Source organism: Andrographis paniculata, unplaced genomic scaffold, assembly GCF_009805555.1.
Source record: "Andrographis paniculata isolate CXL003 unplaced genomic scaffold, ASM980555v1 Contig86END, whole genome shotgun sequence".
NCBI lineage: Eukaryota > Viridiplantae > Streptophyta > Magnoliopsida > Lamiales > Acanthaceae > Andrographis > Andrographis paniculata.
The window spans coordinates 4,657,027-4,677,151 of record NW_026137624.1 but is presented as its reverse complement, the minus strand read 5'-3'; the positions used below and the strand labels follow the sequence as shown (position 1 = coordinate 4,677,151).

Below are 20,125 nucleotides of genomic sequence, written 5' to 3'. Positions count from 1 at the left end.
TAATATTAATAAAACAATATTTATCAAAATGTGTGTGGACTAATAGAAATGAATGGTAAGCATAAGAACAAAAAAAAAAGCAGCATTTAAATCATTGGCGCAGACATTAATCACAAAAGGGTTCCAAACTTTAAGGAAGTAAGTTTGTCTAAGAATATATTCCATTAGAAATTTGGAAGTACGTTTGTCTCCTTTTTTAAATAAATAAATAAGAATATATTCCATTAGAAAAAAAAAATAATCAGTTTAAATAAAAGTTTCTATAGTTTTGAAATTATAATATTTTAAAAAATAATAATAATAAATTTAATATTTTTAAAGAATATATTTAATAATAAATAGTACTGTCAAAAGTTTTTAAAATATTTATGTAAACAGAATCTTTTCATTTCATTTCATTCAATTACATTCATTAAAATTGTCAAACAATTTAATGAAAATGGGGTTTGAGGTATCTTTGCTTTTTGGTAACAATCATTTCTTTCTATTGACTTATATTATATTATATATATTTACATCTAAAATACCACAGAAAAAAATCAGTCGCTATCTGTGGTTCCAAATTTTAAATTTTTTACATCCATACAAAATACCTCTAAACTATTGTTTTTAAATACGGATAATTGGTCTGCATTCCCTACGGGTAATATTTAATTATAATTCAGTCCCTATTATTTAATTATAATTCAGTCCCTATTATTTAATTATAATTCAGTCCCTATTTTAAAACAATTGGTCTGCACTCCCTCATTTATATATTTAATTTAATATTAGTCCCTATTTTAGATTTTCTCCGGTAAAAATTGAATGTACCTCTAGAATATCTTTAAATGCTTTCAAATTTATTTTATATACTTACAACACATTTTGTTTAAATTTGTCCACGTAGCTCCGAATCTCCGGTTTACCAGTTTTCGAACCTCTTGTTACGGTTTATATATTTGTCAAAGTGCAAACTGCTGGTTCAAACCGCCGGTTTACTGTTTCAACCGACGGTTCGGCCATTATTTTTTTTTTTTAATTTTAAACATGCACGCCAGCTGCGATTGTGGATTATAGAATGTTATGGGCGGGCGGCGACAGTGAAGAAGAAGCAGGAGGAAAGAAGAAAAAAAAATTGAAAAAGAAGAAAATACAAAAAAAAAAAAAAAAAAAAGAGAGAGAGAGAAGGAAAAACGAACCTTTGCAATTGTAGCTGTGGTGGAATGTGGAGAGTGGATGTTCAGAGCTAAAATTGTATATTATATACTTGTAATTAAAATTACTATATATAATTAAATTGTTATAAAAATAAAGATAATATTAATATTAATAAAAATAAATAATTATTAATTATATAATAATAATATACATTATTTTGTTTATTTATATTTTAGATTTTGTATTTCTTATCATACAATTATATTTAATTTAAACTATCTTATTATCTAATACACATCAATTTCTTAAAATTTAATTTTGTTTATTTTAATTTAAAATTTAATTTGATTTAATTACTTAATAAATTTATTATTTTAATTATTTTTATGTTGTAACAATCTTTGCGATTATTATTTATATGATTTTATATAATAAATAATAAACATATCTGAATGAAATTAAAATCGAAAATAATACTTTTGAATAAATTTTTAAATTTAGAAAAACTTAAAAAGGAAAAAAAAAATTAAAAATGAATGTACATAAATCGGCGGTTCAAACCGTAACCGTCAATTTTTTAAACCGCAATCGAAACCGTCATTCAGAAGGTTCGGTTTCAATTTGACATTTTGATAAACCGTAATCGACGGTTTGAACTGTTTTGGTGTACCTGATATAACCAGGTTGGAAGTACAACATAGATGCTCTAGAATACTCACCTGTTTAGCCAAGTCATACCCTATGCTTAGATGCACTTGACAAAAAATTGTTGTGCGTGCTACGGTGTGAATTAATATGTAATAGATCTAAAGATTTTCAATTTGTGATAGCAATCATGTACTCTAACAACCAATATAATTCAATTTAGTCACTTCTGACTTTATTAGACATCTACTAGTTGAGGTTGAACTATAATAGTACATATATCATACAACCTATCCAAGTAATTTTTTACTTGGTTAACCATTCATAATAAATATGTGTTGTTTACCTTTTCTGACAATTTGAGGTGTCACAGGAAAACTATGATAATGAACGCATCCTTAGTTACCGTCAACAAATGAATATTTTAAACAAAAAATTATTGTTCTCCAACCACATGTTAGTGGAGCATATATACTCTTTACTGAAGCATATGAAACTATTATTATAAGTAGTTAAGATCCGCCCTAGAGTATCTCGATATTTTATGTAGGTACATAAGAATATGATCTGGATACAAACACCTACATGCGAGGTATAAATAATGGTTTCTTAAGTATTATTTGTGTATTATCAGGTATCTTCAAGTGTAGTTAATTTCAGTCATTTTTATGGAGAGGACCAATTCGCATACTTGGTGAGAACACTTCCTCTCTCAGCCTTGGTGAACTAAATGTTGTTGTGTGTGTTACGGTGTGGATTACTACTCAATATGTCTTAAAAAATAATCAATTTGTGAGAGTAGTGATGCATGAGTAACAACCAACAAACTTAACAACGTCACTTCTTACTTGTTTGGCCATCTATAGTAAACATGTGTTATTTTCTTTACTTACATGTCAGGGAGTCGTGAGAACACAATAATGATGAATTTATCTCTGGTTACTAAGAGCAATTGAATATGTTGAACCAAACACGATCCATTTTTCCAACTATATATAACCAGAGCATATATCCTCTGGTTAGCGGAGCATATGACTTTATATTGTCTGGTTAGCGGAACATATGACTTTACATTGCAAGTACATAACAATTACACTATGGTATATCTTTAGTGCACATATGCAACAATATCCTCGAGGAACAAACACCGGTAATCAATGTATAATTGGTGGTTAATTAAATATTATATATATAGCTGTAGGTATTTTAAAATGTAGTTGATATCAATCAATTTCCCAACGAAGAAGACAATTAAAGTACTCCGTGAGACCACTATCTCTATCTGTGGGGTATATGCATGAATGTTAAACTGATATATGCATAAATGTTAAAATGGTATATGCATAACTGTTTAGAATGTGTATTTAAATAAGTTATTTTTTATATATTTACTTTTTAGGCGTATTATTATAATTAGAATTGTTGAATAAGAAAAAAAAAATTGACTATCTGTTCTTATTAGTTCTTTTAAAAAGTTAATTTACTTTTTTTAATAAAATTATATTTATATTTATTTTATTTTCACGTTTTAGAATAAAAAAATAAAAATATTAGTAAAGATTTAAAAAAAAAATTATACAAAATTGTGACCTGTATATTTAATATAAATCTTTGATAGGAAAAATTATTTAATTTTATTTTCTTATAAATTTTATTTTCTATAGTATAAGAATAAGAATTTGTTTGTTTTTTGAAAAAAATTCAACATATTTTTCTACAAAAATTAATATATTTACGCACACTCATGATGTTTATATATCTATATATTTTTTTATATTTCACATAAAAAAAAAAAAATCCTTCAAATCAAAACACAAAACAAATGAACTCTAACCTTTATATATAGTAAGTATTTAAAATATATAAAATACTATAAATAAATTTTATTACTAGTATTAATATTTAAAAAAAAAAATTGTATCTTACACGTAGGATTTTCAATATTTGATAGAATAATTATATATATATAGATAGATATTTATTGTGCTAATATTATATTGAATCATATGATAAAGTTTATATTATGTATAATATTTTTATAATATTTAGGTAATATTTTATACTTCCTCCGTCCCAAAATAGTTGTCTTGTTTTTTCATTTTCGTCCATCCAAAAACAATTGTCTTATTTCCTTTATTTAGTAACTGTGGTCTTCACTTTATAACAAAATTATTTCTATTTTTCCAAACTACCCATAATTATTACACTAACCTACTTTTAAAATCCTTCGAAAAGCAAGGACTTTTTGATCTTTTACATTATATTTTATACCTCACTTTCAATTAAATACTATTATTTCTTAATTCCCGTGTCAACACCCAATAAGACATCTCTTTTGGGACGGATGGAGTATTAAATAATATAAATTATTAATATCAATTTTTTTTATTTTATAGGTAGAATTAAAAAAGTAAGTAAACTAATATTGATAAAATGATATATATAATCATTGTTGTATTTAAAATCTATATATTTAATTTCATATTGCAATTTTTTTTAATATAAATTTGTAACTTCTATTGATTGAATGAATGTATATATACATATATATATATATACATATCATGATTTTATTTAAATTCTACGTAATAATTTTGGATTGTATTTCAATAAATTAGTCACATTGTAATTTTTACATTATGTATATTTTATTTTATAATTAGATTCCGATAATACAATAATATTAGTGCAAATTTAGAAATCTCAATGAATATGAATAAATTTGAGGGGAAATAAGAGCGATCGATTGCGTTAAAGAGGAAAAATTTCAATATATTGTGGTACATGAACGAGAATGACGAATATAGGATTTTCTTTGGCATATGAGAAGTATGTAGTTGTTTTTTTTTTTTTTTTTTGTTTCATCACATAATAAAACGTAATTATAATTTTTATTATTATTATTATTATTATTATTATTATTTTAAGTACACATACAAAAGTACACAAAACGTAAATAAAGGTAAATTAGTAGAACAATTTAGATAGAATGAGACGTAGTATAGGTAGAGCGGAATGTGCTATAAGTATATAAAAAAATGTTAAAAGTATTTAAATATATTTTAGGGGTACAACGTATTTAAACTATACTATTTAATAAAAAAATAAAACAATAGGAATTAAATTTAAATTAATACTAAAAAAAGGAAAGTACAGATCAACTTTTTAATAATAGAGACTGAATGTAAATTTTACACTAGTGACAGAAAGTGTAGACTAAGTCTCCCTTTTAAATATTCCCTTTTTTTGAGCAGTTAATTTGATTTTTACACTGCGTAGCAAATCAAATCTAATTTTAAAAACTCTTGCATTTCGGCCGTCGATTGGTATTTGGTCAAATTGCGGCTGTTCATCTCAACCGTCCAATTTTTTTTAAAAAGCAATAACTATGTACTCCCTCCCCTCCATCCCATTAAAAAAATGAACACTTTTCACCTGAAATGAGAAGAGTATTATTATTTTAGTGAAAATAGTTTTTTTTTTCAAAACGGAGAAAATATTTTAAATTAAATAAAAGTAATGACATTTGTATAATATATTGTAAGTTGAAAGAGTATTTATTATGTTAAGTAGGCAGTACAATTACTAAATTAGGAAATGGTAACCTTGTTTTGGGACGGACGAAAATGAAAAATAGTAACCTTTCAATGGGACGGAGAAAATATTTTAAATTAAATATTTTAACTTTTTGATTGTTTTAAAGGATTATTTTAATTTTCTTTATACTTTTTAATTTTTATAAAAAATACTTTGTATTAATTAACAAAACTGTATTTTCATCTGTCAAGATGGATTCCATCTATAAATAGCGGCCAAGGATCATGGGCTGATAAAAATATTTTAACATCGATGCTAAATGCCTTAAGAAAATTAATATTTAATTTGTATTATTAATTTATATTGTTAATATAATTATTATAATTAATTTTAAGCCGACAGCATAGGTGCTGAATATTTTTATTCGGCACCTGATCTGCATTATAAATAGCCGTTCACAATGCATTCCCAGGCTCATAATTCACACACATAGTGCACACAGACGTATACCCGTTCTCCCATTTATTACAGCTAATTATCACATTAATTACGGTCCGGTCCGGTCCGGTCCATTGTCAATGGCGGCTGTCGGTGTCTTCCAGAACCTTCTGCTAGTGGCGGCGGTGCTAATTATGGCGGCGGCCGCATTGATGGAAGGAAGGCCCATGAACGACATCGGATTCAAAACAGCTGCTGTAATAAATGATCGGAGACAGATGGCGGCGGCGGGAATGACAGGCGTCCAAGGAAACAGTCCCGGAGTAGGACATTTCTTCCCCAAGGGCAGCCGGATTCCGGATGTCCAGGACTTGAGCTCCCGGACTGCGGAAATGGAGGGGTTTAAGCTACCTGACGGACCTAGCCCCGGTGTCGGCCATTCTTACAGGGCCGACGCCATTCAACCCCGTGCTTAAATATTATATATATAATATTGTTGTTGATGTATTTTTTCAACAAACAAAAGTAAAATTCAAAATATAAAAAATATTAATTAACGTATGAGATTAGAAATTTCTAAATACTGTACGGTACATCACACGCTATTTGTTTACTCAATTCGATATTCAAATTTACGTCTGAGAGATTATAATCTAGGAGTCTTTAATTAAACCAAACATTTGGTTTATACTATCCAAGACACCAAAAAAATTTATCCGACCAATCCTCTAACCAAACTCCATATCGTTTTATAAACTCAAATGGACTGACTGTTACAACTCGGTAACGACTCCGGTAGACCAGCAGTCAAACTAAGAGTAAGATGACATACTAGTTGGTTATCTACTTCGATTTCGATTCCATGAACTCCTTTTTATTAGCTTCAAAACTCCATGAATGCACCTCTCAACGCTCATGAAGTGTTTGAACATCACCTGATTCAAACATTTACATCCAAAAATAATACACACTCTGCAGTCCAAGACAAATATGATTTGTATGCATATTTTAAATAGTGTATATGATACGAGACAATTAATATCGTACAAAACGAGAGAGACAAACCATTGACTTCTCATGCATGTCCTTTTCAAGAGACAAGTTTGTTTGTCTCATTTCAACTTGTATGAGATGCATTTTAATACAACAAAAGTAAGCAAATCGGTTAACTTCGGATTTTCCAAAATGGCGTCAGCCCGGAGTTGTTCATATACCAAAAATAGATTAAAAAAGAGGTTTGTCATTTCACATAATACAACATCCCTCATAATTACCGGAACTTGTATTTTCAAATATTTTTGTTACTATTTATTAATATTCGCTCTATCTAAGAGTAAATTTTTTATTTTTTTTCATTTAAAAACATTTTATTCTGTCTAATTCAAAATTTTCTGTTTTTTAATAAAGGTAACTATTAATTAAATAAATTTTTTTTCACACTACTTTTACTTTAATATTAAAGGTAAAATAACATTACACTCATTTATTATATTTAAATATCTATAATATATTAATTTATTTTAATTCACATGTAAAAATCAGATAAGAAATTTATTCTTAACAAGGGAGTGATAATTATTTTAACAAATAAATATTTATTTTATCTTGTTAAAAACCATATCGATATATTATTTAAATCAAATTTTAAATTCAAATAAAAACCACACAAACCCTTAGGCTCCATTTAAAATTCTCCCTTCATCCCGATAAATTATGTAAGTTTGTTTGGGCACGGAGAATCAAAATTAAAAAATAATAATATTTTAATATTAAAATAATATATATATAATAAAATTGAGATATTATAAAAAAAATTATTAAAATTAATAAAAATATGACATCGTAAGTAGAAGAAATAATGGCTATTTTATAATTATTCATTAAAGTGTGGATTATAAAATTTTGAATCGATAAAATTGTTTACTATAAATGAATCATATATAAATATAATGGAATACTAAAAAAATAATAATATGAATTTAGTGTGAGAAAGTAAAGTTTATGAAGTTTTAAAATTTAAAAAATATATATATATTAAAAATAATAAAAATATTAATATTTACTAGATGTTTTATTTATTTATTTTGAAAGCAAAAGTATTATTAGTTCCAATGAAATATGATTGCTTGGAAATTCTAAATAAATACACAACTCTCTCTACTTGTGCATACGTAGCCACGTAAATCTACCATAGCTCAATGAACATTCGATTGCGAAATTAAGGGTGTTTTTTGTTCGGATTTGGATTTTAAACATACTATTCATCCAATTTTTTTTCTTCAAAAAATAACAAATTAAACACCTATTTTTTATTTTTTATATTATACTAAAAATCAATTTTACATTCAAAATATCACGTCAATTTCTATTTATATCACATCATACAACAATTCAAATTCAAAATTTTTACTATTCAAATATTAACTCAAAATCCAAACCTCAAACAAACACGTATCTAGTTAAATTGGTTGTACAAATTATCAATTACTTGCTAATCACCTATGTGATATTTAATGAATATATTATATATGTTCACGGTGTGGTACGAATAATTGTATTGAAAATATAAAATATAATATTATTTTAATTGAATGAATTTTTTAATTTTTTTGTTAAATGTTTAAGTTTTATTTTAAATTATTTATTTGTGTGATATAAAAAATTATATAAAAATATAAAATATTATATTTTAGAATCACAATTCATAAAAATTGTTGCGCGAACAGACCCATTATTGTTGACAAATAATATCAAAATTTTCAAAAATTTATGTATAAACAAAGTTCTATTTTTTCTACAATATCACACCAAACACTTACAGTATATATTTTTTATCTAATGTTTTACTATTTCTAAAACTCTGTGTGTTTTCTTTGATTTTTTTATATTTTTTTTAAAATATTAATATATTAAATATATTTATTATTTTTATATTATCTACCTGTCTATGTCTATGTCTTCAAATTTGCTTTCAAATATTAAGAGATCAAAATTAATATCTTATAGTGTTTCTTTTGTCTTCAAACTTTAGGTTTTTAACTATTTGGATTCTGCATACTTCGAAAAAAAATATATTTTTTTCTTTCTTAAAATATCTCATTTTACATTATTTTAGTATCAATTTAAATCAAATTTTCCCCAAATCCATCAAAAGAAATATAAATATATAGATATATGTATTTAGTAATTAAATTAAAATACGGTGGCACAGGGAACTTATCTCAACAGTTTTGCAGAACCGTATATATTCTGATGCTCAGGCCGTTCTTAACCTTTATTAGGCCCGGGGCAAAATTAGAATATTGGACCCTTAAATATATTTCTTATATAATAATAATAATAATATATTTTAATATAAATGTATTAATAAAATATTTTTTATATATTAAAAGATCAAAATATAAATATAAAATTAATGTGACATATTTAGTATAACATAAAAAATTAAAAAAAATATTTGATTTAATATTTTTTAAAGAATATTTTTATAAACAATCAAAAGTCTTTAAAAGAAAATTTTCAAACAAAAATATCTATTAAGGGTTTGTTTCTTTTGATTGGTTTAGGGAAAAATTTGGTTTGAATTTGATATTAAAATAATGTTTGATGAAATGTTTGTGAGAGAGAAACGCATAGTTCTAATAGTAAAAATTAGAAAATTTAGATTAAATAAACAAACTCAATGTTTATATAATACACAAATTTTTAAAACTACTACTAAAAAATATAATAAAATATAAAAATTTAAACATATAAACATAAAAATAAAAATAATAAGAACACAAAAATATTACTATGTCATATCTTTTTAATTTTACATAATTCACAAAAAATATAAAATCATACCATTAAATAAACACACTAAAACATACAAATAAATAATCTAAAAATTAATATAAAAATAATTTATTTAAAAAATAATTATAAAATAAATTTTTATTTAAATTTTATTTTATACATGCTACAAAATATAATAATAATAATATATATATTAATATATAGGAGTATATATATATATATATATTATTGGAGCTCTTTATGGCCCGTCGAGAGAATGGCCCTGGGTGATGCTTATTTGATGAATCTAATTTTTTTGAATTTAAAAATTATTCATTTATAATATACATACATATGTATATATATGATTTTTATTTTTATTTTTTTTTTAAAAAAGGACAGAATCTTTGATTATGCTCTATGGTTTATATTAAGAAAGAAAGAATATGTATACTTTATAATTAAATTTACCTTTTATCAACAATTATAGAATTTTTTAAAAAAAAGAAAAAAATGCCATACTTTTTAAATTTGGTTTGACTTACGCTTTGTTCCTTCGTAATCACGTAAATTTTTTTTTTCCCAAAAATCTCACAAATCAAACTCACCCGTTTCTACCATATAATTATTATGATTTTTTTTATATAATTTATAAATATATATATATATAAAACATCACATCTAAATCACTATTCAAATCAAAATCAAAGGAAAAAAAAAAACAACAAACCTTGTATTAATTTGTATTTTGGTTTTATTACCTGTGAGATTTTAGTTTTGAATTTTGATTTTGAATAATAAAATTTTAAATTAAAATAATTATTTGATGTAATATAAATATATATTAATATAATATTTTGAATATAAAATTAAATTTTATTGTAATAAAATAAATAAAAATTAGATGTTTGATTTAATATTTTTAGAAAGGAAAACAAAATTGACATAGTATAAATAAGAAGCAAAACCTCACAAGTAAACCCACATTGTGATTTACAATGTCAGCTATTTGAAATGAAATTTTACAATGGTTCGAGATGATTTAGGTGATACCAAGAAGTATTGTGGAATTGATAGTCCAATGGCGAGTTCTTCTAAAAAACAATAGTGTTCTTGCTGTGTGGGAGCTCGAAATTTAGAGTATCCGGACAACCTGGAACGAGTTAATCTTCCGAGGAAAATCAGCTGCTTTAGATGGAATTCTTGAAAAAAATCAATCGCAAAGATGAACACAGCTTCGCAAAAGGATGCTGCACCTGCAATGGCTAATTCTACTCCGGGAGAGCTGCAAGAAATCGATCGTCAGTATATTTTCATTACCCCACCTGATCAAAACACATACGCCGATAGAAATCCTATCGAGAACAAATGATGGAATACCAGTGTAAAAAGCTTTCAAGAAACCTTCAAGAACTGTTGAGACATAGCTGAAACTAATAATGCACACTAATACAACATCATTGCATGAAAACCATATAAAAAAAACAGGTAGAGCATTGGATATTGCACAGTATTGGTTGTGAATCTTTTAAAATCATGGATATCTAACTAGCAGCCTACAAAAAACCCAACTTGACAACCATGTACTACTTGAAATAATAGCCATGAACTCAAACTCATTACCTATTGCATCATGAACAGATTCAAATTTTATAATTCATCACTAAAAAAGTAAAGAGAATATCTACCAAACCTTCAAGTCCCTTAACCATGTCTGCACCAAACTAACAAAGTCGGAGCAAATTTTTGATCTATCCTTGCTCAGAAGTGACTTCTCAGTAATCTCATCAGGGCTCTGGAGAATAATTTGACTTACTCAGATCATGTATATATATCAGAGAAAGGACAGGTTAGAGAAAATTGAATAGAACAACAATGCAATAGATAGACAATAAACTCTGCTCAATCAAAGCCAATCAGTTATGAAACTCATTCTTACCATTCCAATGTTCTGGAGAATAAGAAAGCAAATACTTTGCCAAAAAAATAAATAACCATACCAAAAAAAAGAGAATATTTTTCCTCCGATATTGCTACAAAGTAAAATAGGAAGGTGCATGGAAGTCGACATGCAAAGCTAATCTTCTCCATAATGGTATCCAAATACTACAAATATAAAGGCACATATAGAGAAATGTATATATTTCCAAATGATGATAACAGGAATGGAAGTACATAATCATAACCAATAGAAAGGGACCATATTCTGCTCATAATAAATGTCTCTAAAAATATAGCATCTTGCAAAATGCAGAACAAGGGAGAAAATAAAAAAATACACGGTAAAATGAAAAGCTAGCTTCTGGGAAACCAAACTTGGAATGCACAGTAAGTGTATATACCATAAATGAGCTGACAAACGCCTGAGAATGTGTTCCCCGGAGTGGTATTCCAAATAATTTTCCAGGAGCCATGTTGCTGTCAAAACCAAAAGCAAATATAAATGACCTTACTCTAGAATTTTCAGAATTAACAGGCAGCTAAATGCCAAGTAGAAAAGAAGAAATTGTTAACCAATATAGTTTCGATGTGGAAGAGGTATGTTTTGCAGTTTTTCTTTCAGTTAGTTATCATATACTATAGAGCTTATGTTACAGGTGTTATTCATCACAACGAATATTGATATAAGAAAATGGACTATCAAATATCAGAATCTATAAATTATGAGTAGAAACAGCATTTTGATTTCACCAAAAAATCACCTTGTGGCATCAAATCCGCCCTATTAGCAATATTTTGATGCTCCTATACCCCATCAGGGCCCTGCAGCAGAACAAGACAAACATTTATTTATACTCTAATAAAATGAGAAATCTACAGAGAATAAAACAAATAACTCAATACTTGTGCCCTCCGCAATCCAAATTCAAGAAGAAGCTTAGACTTCTCAGCAACGAAACGATGGCGTGCAGCATTTGTCGCTACTAAGGATGCATAATTTATGAGATTGACAAGAGAAATTTCGAGGAGTTGAACCACCTTAACAGAAAAACTGTCGTTAGTTACCAAGAATTACAAATATTATTAATAAGATAGACAATATGTATATATATATATATGTATTGGGGTTAAATAATACAGATCCAAAATGTGCCGTCCAAGAGGTACTTAGAGTTACTGGCCCCTCAATCCTCATCATAGGTATCTTGGGAAATACAACATATCCTTCAGAAATTGTATGTATCTCCATATCCTCACAATCCAATCCTCAAAGATAATCAAAAAAGCCATCCTAGAGCCAGACATTCATCAGCCAACATATCTGAACTTTCAGTACAGTTGTCATGTAAACACATGATAACTTTAATGCAAATTTCCTAATCAACATTTTTCCGGATACAAAAATAACATGCTTTCGATAAAATACAAAGAGGTCAAATTTAATGCAAGTAGAATTATGATAGGAAAAATGAGTTCCAATTTTAATTTTCGTTTTACACTAGTGTTCCATTCCGAATACCACACACATATCTCATGCTTGACCTCAACACAAATAATCGTATGTTTCTCTCAGAAACTTGCACTCATGGAGATGAACACAGTGGAAAGTAAGTATACAACCAATACCTCACATGAAGGCGGCAACGACGCTTTATAAAAGCAATTTCATCCTCTGTAAATCTAAAGTTAGCAATTAATTTAATCCACTCCTCCAAACCATGTACTCCCCTCCGAAAGGGATTTCTCCTGAAATACAAATCAAATCTGAAAAGAAAACATAACACTGCAAATAAGAAACTGATTTTCAATCCTCCATACTCTGTTTTCTAACAAAATTGCTTAGTAGTTGCCTTAACTAACAATCTACGATTACTAATCTGCAGAGATATTACAATCCTGCGCCATAAATGAGGCTAATTTAGATCAATACAACTCATTTCATCAAAAATTTTATGCAGTAATTCACGGTTACCAAACATAAGTATCAAGTTGAAACAAATACACAATGGCTAAATACATATTTAAATGCTAACTAAGTGCCGACAAGGGCCAAAAAAATTGTTTGGAAAAGCCAAGGCATATGAGACAAAAACTGCCAATTCACTTTGGTATGTTCTACCATTCTTTATAGTTTTCATTTATAAAATATTTAAGCATTATAATTTATATGGACATTCTAATATCTCATGTTCATTCATTCTTAATCCTAGAGTCAAAATCTAAAGATAGTAAATAATAGTAGAAACTGAGTTGCAATGTATATTCTATACTTCATATTATGCACATTCAAATAGAGAAAGGCTTCATGTTGATGCAAAATCCTTCACATCCTAGGCCTTCAATTATAATTTCACAATATAGATAAAAATACAAAGGATTTATAAATGTGCAATACCTTGGCAGTATATTCATCAATATCGTCCAGTTGCCTTTCTTGATTCCCTAGATCACATCCCCAGCATCATCCTGATTAGTTACCAGAAAAATAAAACAGTCATATAGTACATACATTATTAGGCATAGCAAATGGCTTTTATCAATAGATGGTGGATTTACTAAATTTATCTTGTTTTCGGGTCCTTGGAATAAATTGATGTATATTATCTATGAAATATTGGTTATCAGCACAACCATACCACTACACAAAACCAGAGTGTCATAAGTTGTTATGGTGATCAAATTGTTTCATCGAAGGCATGAAAAAGACTAATCCGACTTGGTGAATAGACACACAAATGGAGCTGGAAACATAGCAGAAATATAACGAAAGGTATAAAATTAATAAATAGATAGACAAATGAGTGTATTCATCTTCTTTGTTAAAAATTTGAAATATAAGAAAAAGGTCCAAACGAACTTTGATTCCCATAGGAAATGTTACTTAATCAGTAACATCATACACTGATAAAGTGCAACGATGGTTATTCGGGCAGTCCAAATTCAAAATACATTTAATGTCGAATGACCATATTGGCATACCTTTTTTGCGAGTTTTGCAAGTGCTGTCTGGGGAGTAACGTATCTCAAACAGAAAACAGAGAATTTACTGCAAGCCCCAGCCTGATCCACTGACACAGCAACATTCTGCACAAGAAACATTTTTATAACTCCTACATGCAGAATCACGAAAATAAATAAATAAATAAATAAATAGATACCTTGGACTCAGAGGATGAGGCAGAAGGAATAAAAATCGCTCCCGAGAAGCCTTAAAATTCTATTACATAGCCTCAATCTTACCAAAGTATTACAGAAGATTGATCCCCGCAGATTATCATTTATACAGACTCTCTATTTCTGCTCAATGGAAGACATGATTCTGCATAATGCCCTCCTAGCACCAATCACATTCTCGTAAGCCACCAAGGCAGCACAGCACCACCAAGATTCTTGGCAACCATAAAAGAAACTTGACTATTTCATCGTATTGCTCAGCACTTTTAGCCCAGTTGCAAAGTACAGCTTGTGTTGCTTCCAGGAAAAACTTTCTCAAATAGTTTCCATGGACATTTGCAAAAGTGGCTGACACCACCACCATATCTCCACAAAAGAAAGCTACACAAGACGAGATAATGACAATTTAACAAGAAAATACAAACTCAGCAGTTCTTCAAGCTACTTTCCATATGCAGGCAAGAAACAATACATCTTTTAACAATATACCATCAAACTATGATAGGTTGAACTCGGAATTAAGTCCATAACATTAAATGATATATGAAATGAATAGAAGCAAGTATAGTTCATGACAATTTAGTGCTTACCTCCATACACAGAGAGAGTGTGGTCATACTCCCATGCTTTATAGTCCGTTCAAGCCAACTCAGGTTTGTGAAGTCATCCAGAAGCTCCCAAACAATAAGCGCACGAACCTTTGCAATCACTCCACTTGATTATAGATTTTATTCAGCAACAGCTCGGTTTTCATAGGAGCACGGCATTTTTCCATCATTTCATTTAGTAGAAAATCAACTTCTTTCCTATTTCCGAGAGCATGATACTTACGTATCAGACAAGCATACACAATCTCATCTGGCTCAACACCTTTTTCGATCATCTCATCAAGCAAATCTCTTGCCTGCTGAAGTTCATCCCATCTTACAAGCCCAGAGATTAAAGTTGTGTACATAACAAGATCAAATTTCAAACCAGATTCTGTCATTTGCTTTGCCAATTCCAAGGCTTCCTGAATGCGCCCGATCTTCATATATCCACCAACCAAAGATGTATAAGAAATTTGGTCCGGAATCATGCCCTTTTCAGACATTTCTAGGAATAGTTTCTCAGCATCGTCAAGGCATTCATTTTTACAAAAACCATCAATCAGCGATGTATAAACAATGATGTTAGGCTGCAAATTAGCACTTTTCATATAATCAAAATAAGTTGTTGCCTCCTCAATATATCCCTCTCTGCACAAGCCACTAATAAGCATGCAATAAGTCACAATTGTCGGAACCATACCTTGTTCCTTCATTTCCTTAAGTAGGTTCTGAGCCTCTAAGCTTTTTCCTGCCTTGAAATACCAATCAATGAGTGTCGAATATATCACTGCACTAAGTTCTATATTATTCTGCTTCATTTCATCCAGCAACTCATTCACATCATCGAACTTTCCACTATTGCAAAGCCCCCAAATCATAGTTCCATAAACAAGTAAATCTGGTTGGATGTTATTCTCCTTCATTTTCTCCCGAATCCTAAGAGCATCATTCACCCTTTTAGCTTTAAGGTACCCATGTAATAAAGCTGTAAGTGTTTTCTCATTCGGAACAATCCCCTCTTTCTGCATAGCCTCAAATACTTCTTCTGCTTCCAGCATCTTCCCACCTTTGCATAGGCCGTCAATTAATGCTGTATAGGTGACGATATTCAACTTCAGAGCAGCTTCAAACATTTCTTTTACAAACTTCAGTCCATCATCAATATTTCCAAGCTTAAGGCTAGCATCAATCAAAGAAGTATAAGTATATTCATTAGGTGTCAAACCAACACGCCTCATGTCAACAAAAAACTTAATAGCATGCCCCAGCATTCCTTCTTTACAAAAAGCATCAACAAATGTACTATAAGTTACGACATCAGGTTTAATAGATTTTTCCTTCATCTCCCTAAGAAAATGGAATGCCATGGGTAAATTTTCGTATTTACAAAAGCAATTAGCCAATGTATTGTATGTAAAAATATCGGGAGAGCACCCTGCTATTCTCATCTCTTCATATATGCAAACCGCTTCATCCAACTCCCCTAGCTTCCCATGAACATCTATAAGTGAATTATAAGTAACAATATCTGGAAGGATACCCATTTCCTTCATCCTTTGAAACAAGCTTCTTGCATCTTTCGAGTCCCTTTCTTTACATGAAATACCAATCATTATGTTGTAAGTATAAACTGATGGTGCTATTCCAGCCTCAAACATATCACTGAAAAATCTCTTTGCCAATGCTCCATTTGAGGCATTTGAGAACTTATGCAAAAGAATATTACAAGAACGAGCTTTTGGTAGAACCTTGAAGTTTCTCATCCTCAAGAAACACTCCATAGCTTCCTCAAGCATTTCTAACTCAACTAGAACACTAAAATATGTGTCGAACACTCCGTAACCAGGTGTACATGTATTCCTTGTCAACCATAAGACATCAAATATGGAACAACAAGGATTTGGTACGGCAATTATTCTATTGCTTCTATGCAACGTAACCAATTGTTTTAGAACACTATGAGCATCAGCATACATTCTTGAACAGAATAAAATTTGAGCAAGGATACAATAGTTCTCCGCTGCAAGTCGAAACCCAGGCTGGGTTTCAGCCCACTTGAATAACCTCATTGCCAACACAGGATCTTGTTTCAAATCCATCAAAGCTCTGGATACCCACACAGGGGCTAACGCACTGGAAAGCCATGCGTTTGGAACTGGATTAAAATGGAAGTGGTGCAAATTACATAAAATAATGGTAACAACAATGATAACAAGAATAATGCCAAAAACAACAAAAGGATTACCATTCCATATGGCATCCCTGAGCTGCTCTTTATTAATGCCTTTGATGCATTGTCCCAAATATCCAAATATCGATTGTCTCACAACACCTTCGTACATCCTTTTATCTTTTCGTTTTATTGTTTACTGTATAGCTGCATACACTGCAAAACGAAACATTATTAAGCTATATATTTGTTTAACAAGTTAAAGTAGTTAAGAGCTGAAACACAGATACTCCCTCCAAACGAAACACAACTAATGAAAGAATCAACTTTCAACATCTGATTATCCACAACTAAGTCTAACAGCCATGCAATCAATTACCAAAATCACTCTAGATAACTGAGCTAAACAGAATACAATCACCTATGCATTCAACAAGAAGTGAACCGAGGATTGTTTTACCTTAAAAGGTTGTTCTTTAGAAGATTCGCTGCTTTGTTTCAGCTTTATGTGAAGATTTCTACGGACACCGGTACGGTATATACCGAAAATTCAATATGTGCAATTTTCGGTAGGCCGGTTATACCGAATTTGTTTAAAACGAATTCGAAAAACACATTCCACCCCGCTCAACCAAAGAACAATGAAATGACGGCGGGGGCGACCACAGGCGGAAGAAACTGAGAAAAAAATAAATAAATGCTAAGAAAGATGACAAATTTGTTAAAATAAACTCTATTTCCTTCAAAAAAAGAAGAGAAGAAGCAGAGAAAGAATCAGAAGTTAAAAGAAAAAAGAAGAATAAAATAAAACAAACTCACCGATGTTCCAGCGGGGGCGGCGGCGGACTTCGTCTCCGCCGGGAGAAAGGCGGCGGCGCAACGTAGAAGGAGAAGGAAGGGGGAAGAAAGAAGAAGGAGAACAGGCGAGCGAAGAAGTCGAAGAAGAGAAAAGGAAAGAAATTATGGGTTTAAAACAAATGACTAGAGTCAAACATTAGTTTAAAATGAATAATTTTTAGTAGCATTTTAAATTAAAAATAATATTATTCCTTTTATATAATTTTTAATAAAAAGTAGTACTATATTATTATTTTTTATTAAATATTATTTAAATAATATTTTTAACTTAATATTATATTTTATTTGATTTTAAATTATAATTAAACAAACTCAAGCTGAATCGAAGTACAAGAAGGCCATCTTTAGCTTGTTAACAGAGACATGTTCTAATGTACACAGCTGTGTTTCCTTCGCATTACTTCTGTTGAACCCATGTCATCAATTTAAGATAATTTTTGAATTATAGGATTATAATTGATTGAAATAATTTATATTGAGGTGAAAATTGATAAATTTTTTATATTTAGATTAAAATTTATTTTTTTTCTACTATAGATTTAAACTCTATGAATAATATCAAAATAGATAATTAAGATATTACTCTATCCGTTCACACAAATTAAACACAAATTAATTTTTTGTCCTTGTTTTTTTTTTTTTATAAAAATAATAATGTGATGTAAAATAAAGGTATTTGTAAAAAAAAAAAATGAAGTATTTAATAAAATATTTACTTTGTAACTGACGTCTCAAAATAGAAATATGTATATTTTATAATTGGACAAAAAATACCAAAAATATGTTCAGTAAAAAATGGTTGAACTATTAATTAAAATTATAAAAGTTTTTAGAACTATTTTACGTAAATAAAAAATAAAAAATCATGACATTTATTTCGTCATCGTCGGAAGTAGAAAAAAAAAAATAGAGTTTTTTATTTTTAAAATTTTGGATGTTTTCAGAATTTTTGCATTAAGAAATTTGAAAGTCATTATATATATATATATATATATTTGGTTTTCGATCATTTTGACAATATACCCATATAATTTGATCGATGCAGATTTGGATTTTAGTTTTGAAATTTGAATATAAAAATTTAAAATAAAATAGTGGTATAATATGTATAAATAGGTATTGATTTTATATTTTAAATGTAAAATTAATTTTAATATAATATAAAAAATACAATAGAGGTTTAACTTGATATTTTTATAGAAAAACAATTTAGAAAACAGTAGAAATTTGGAGAAATCCTCCAATAGAACAGGATTCTTATATTGGTTTCCAGTAAAGAAAGAAGATGTTGGTCCCTAAACTCCAGTCTCTTCAGTCCATCTGTTTTTCCGTGAATTTTTTTATGATGAAATAAAATTTAATTAAAATTATTTGTAATATGACTAAAATTGATAATTTATTATATTGGGATCAAATTTTAATTTTTCCCCCCTATATATATATAATCGAAACTTTATCATTCTCAAATTTTATTAGATTTGATATTTAAAATAATTTTAGTAAATTGTGTTTATTTGGGTTAACATGTTTTCTTTGGGTTGTAGAGATTTTATTGTATATTGATTTAATAGATTATAAATGCAATAATATAAATATATGAAATAAAAAATGAGATATATTCTGTAGTGAATTTTTATTTTCCTTCCTAATCATAGTGTTATCCTAGCGTAGCAAAAAAAATACTTTTGAGTGTGTTTACTAGTAGAGTTTACACCTGATTTTCCTATTTTGATTTTTTTTTCAAAAATATCAAATGAAACATTTCGTTTTTATTTATTTTATTACACTCAAATCTAATTTTACATTCAAAATATCACATCAAATATATATTTATATCATATCACATAACTATTTA

General features: G+C 28.5%; 1 protein-coding gene across 11 annotated transcripts; it reads right to left on the bottom strand.

Annotated features, from left to right (window-relative positions):
- Positions 1-10,483: 10,483 nt before the first annotated feature.
- On the bottom strand, positions 10,484-18,376 carry LOC127241939 (putative pentatricopeptide repeat-containing protein At2g02150). 11 transcript variants are annotated; one of them, XM_051261227.1, is made up of 13 exons: positions 18,232-18,376; positions 17,873-18,090; positions 17,488-17,628; positions 15,243-17,397; positions 14,637-15,033; positions 14,458-14,562; positions 13,874-13,944; positions 12,617-13,242; positions 12,382-12,516; positions 12,240-12,300; positions 11,880-11,955; positions 11,231-11,332; positions 10,484-10,822 (listed from the first exon to the last, which is right to left on the bottom strand). In XM_051261227.1, the coding sequence occupies exons 3-4, from the start codon at positions 17,582-17,584 to the stop codon at positions 15,359-15,361; spliced, it is 2,136 nt and encodes a 711-aa protein (XP_051117184.1). In that variant the 5' UTR covers positions 17,585-17,628; positions 17,873-18,090; positions 18,232-18,376; the 3' UTR covers positions 10,484-10,822; positions 11,231-11,332; positions 11,880-11,955; positions 12,240-12,300; positions 12,382-12,516; positions 12,617-13,242; positions 13,874-13,944; positions 14,458-14,562; positions 14,637-15,033; positions 15,243-15,358. The 11 variants fall into 11 exon arrangements, with proteins under 11 accessions (XP_051117184.1, XP_051117182.1, XP_051117185.1 ...); XM_051261225.1 differs by having other exon boundaries at positions 12,382-12,769; positions 13,105-13,242; XM_051261228.1 differs by having other exon boundaries at positions 13,105-13,242.
- Positions 18,377-20,125: the final 1,749 nt, after the last annotated feature.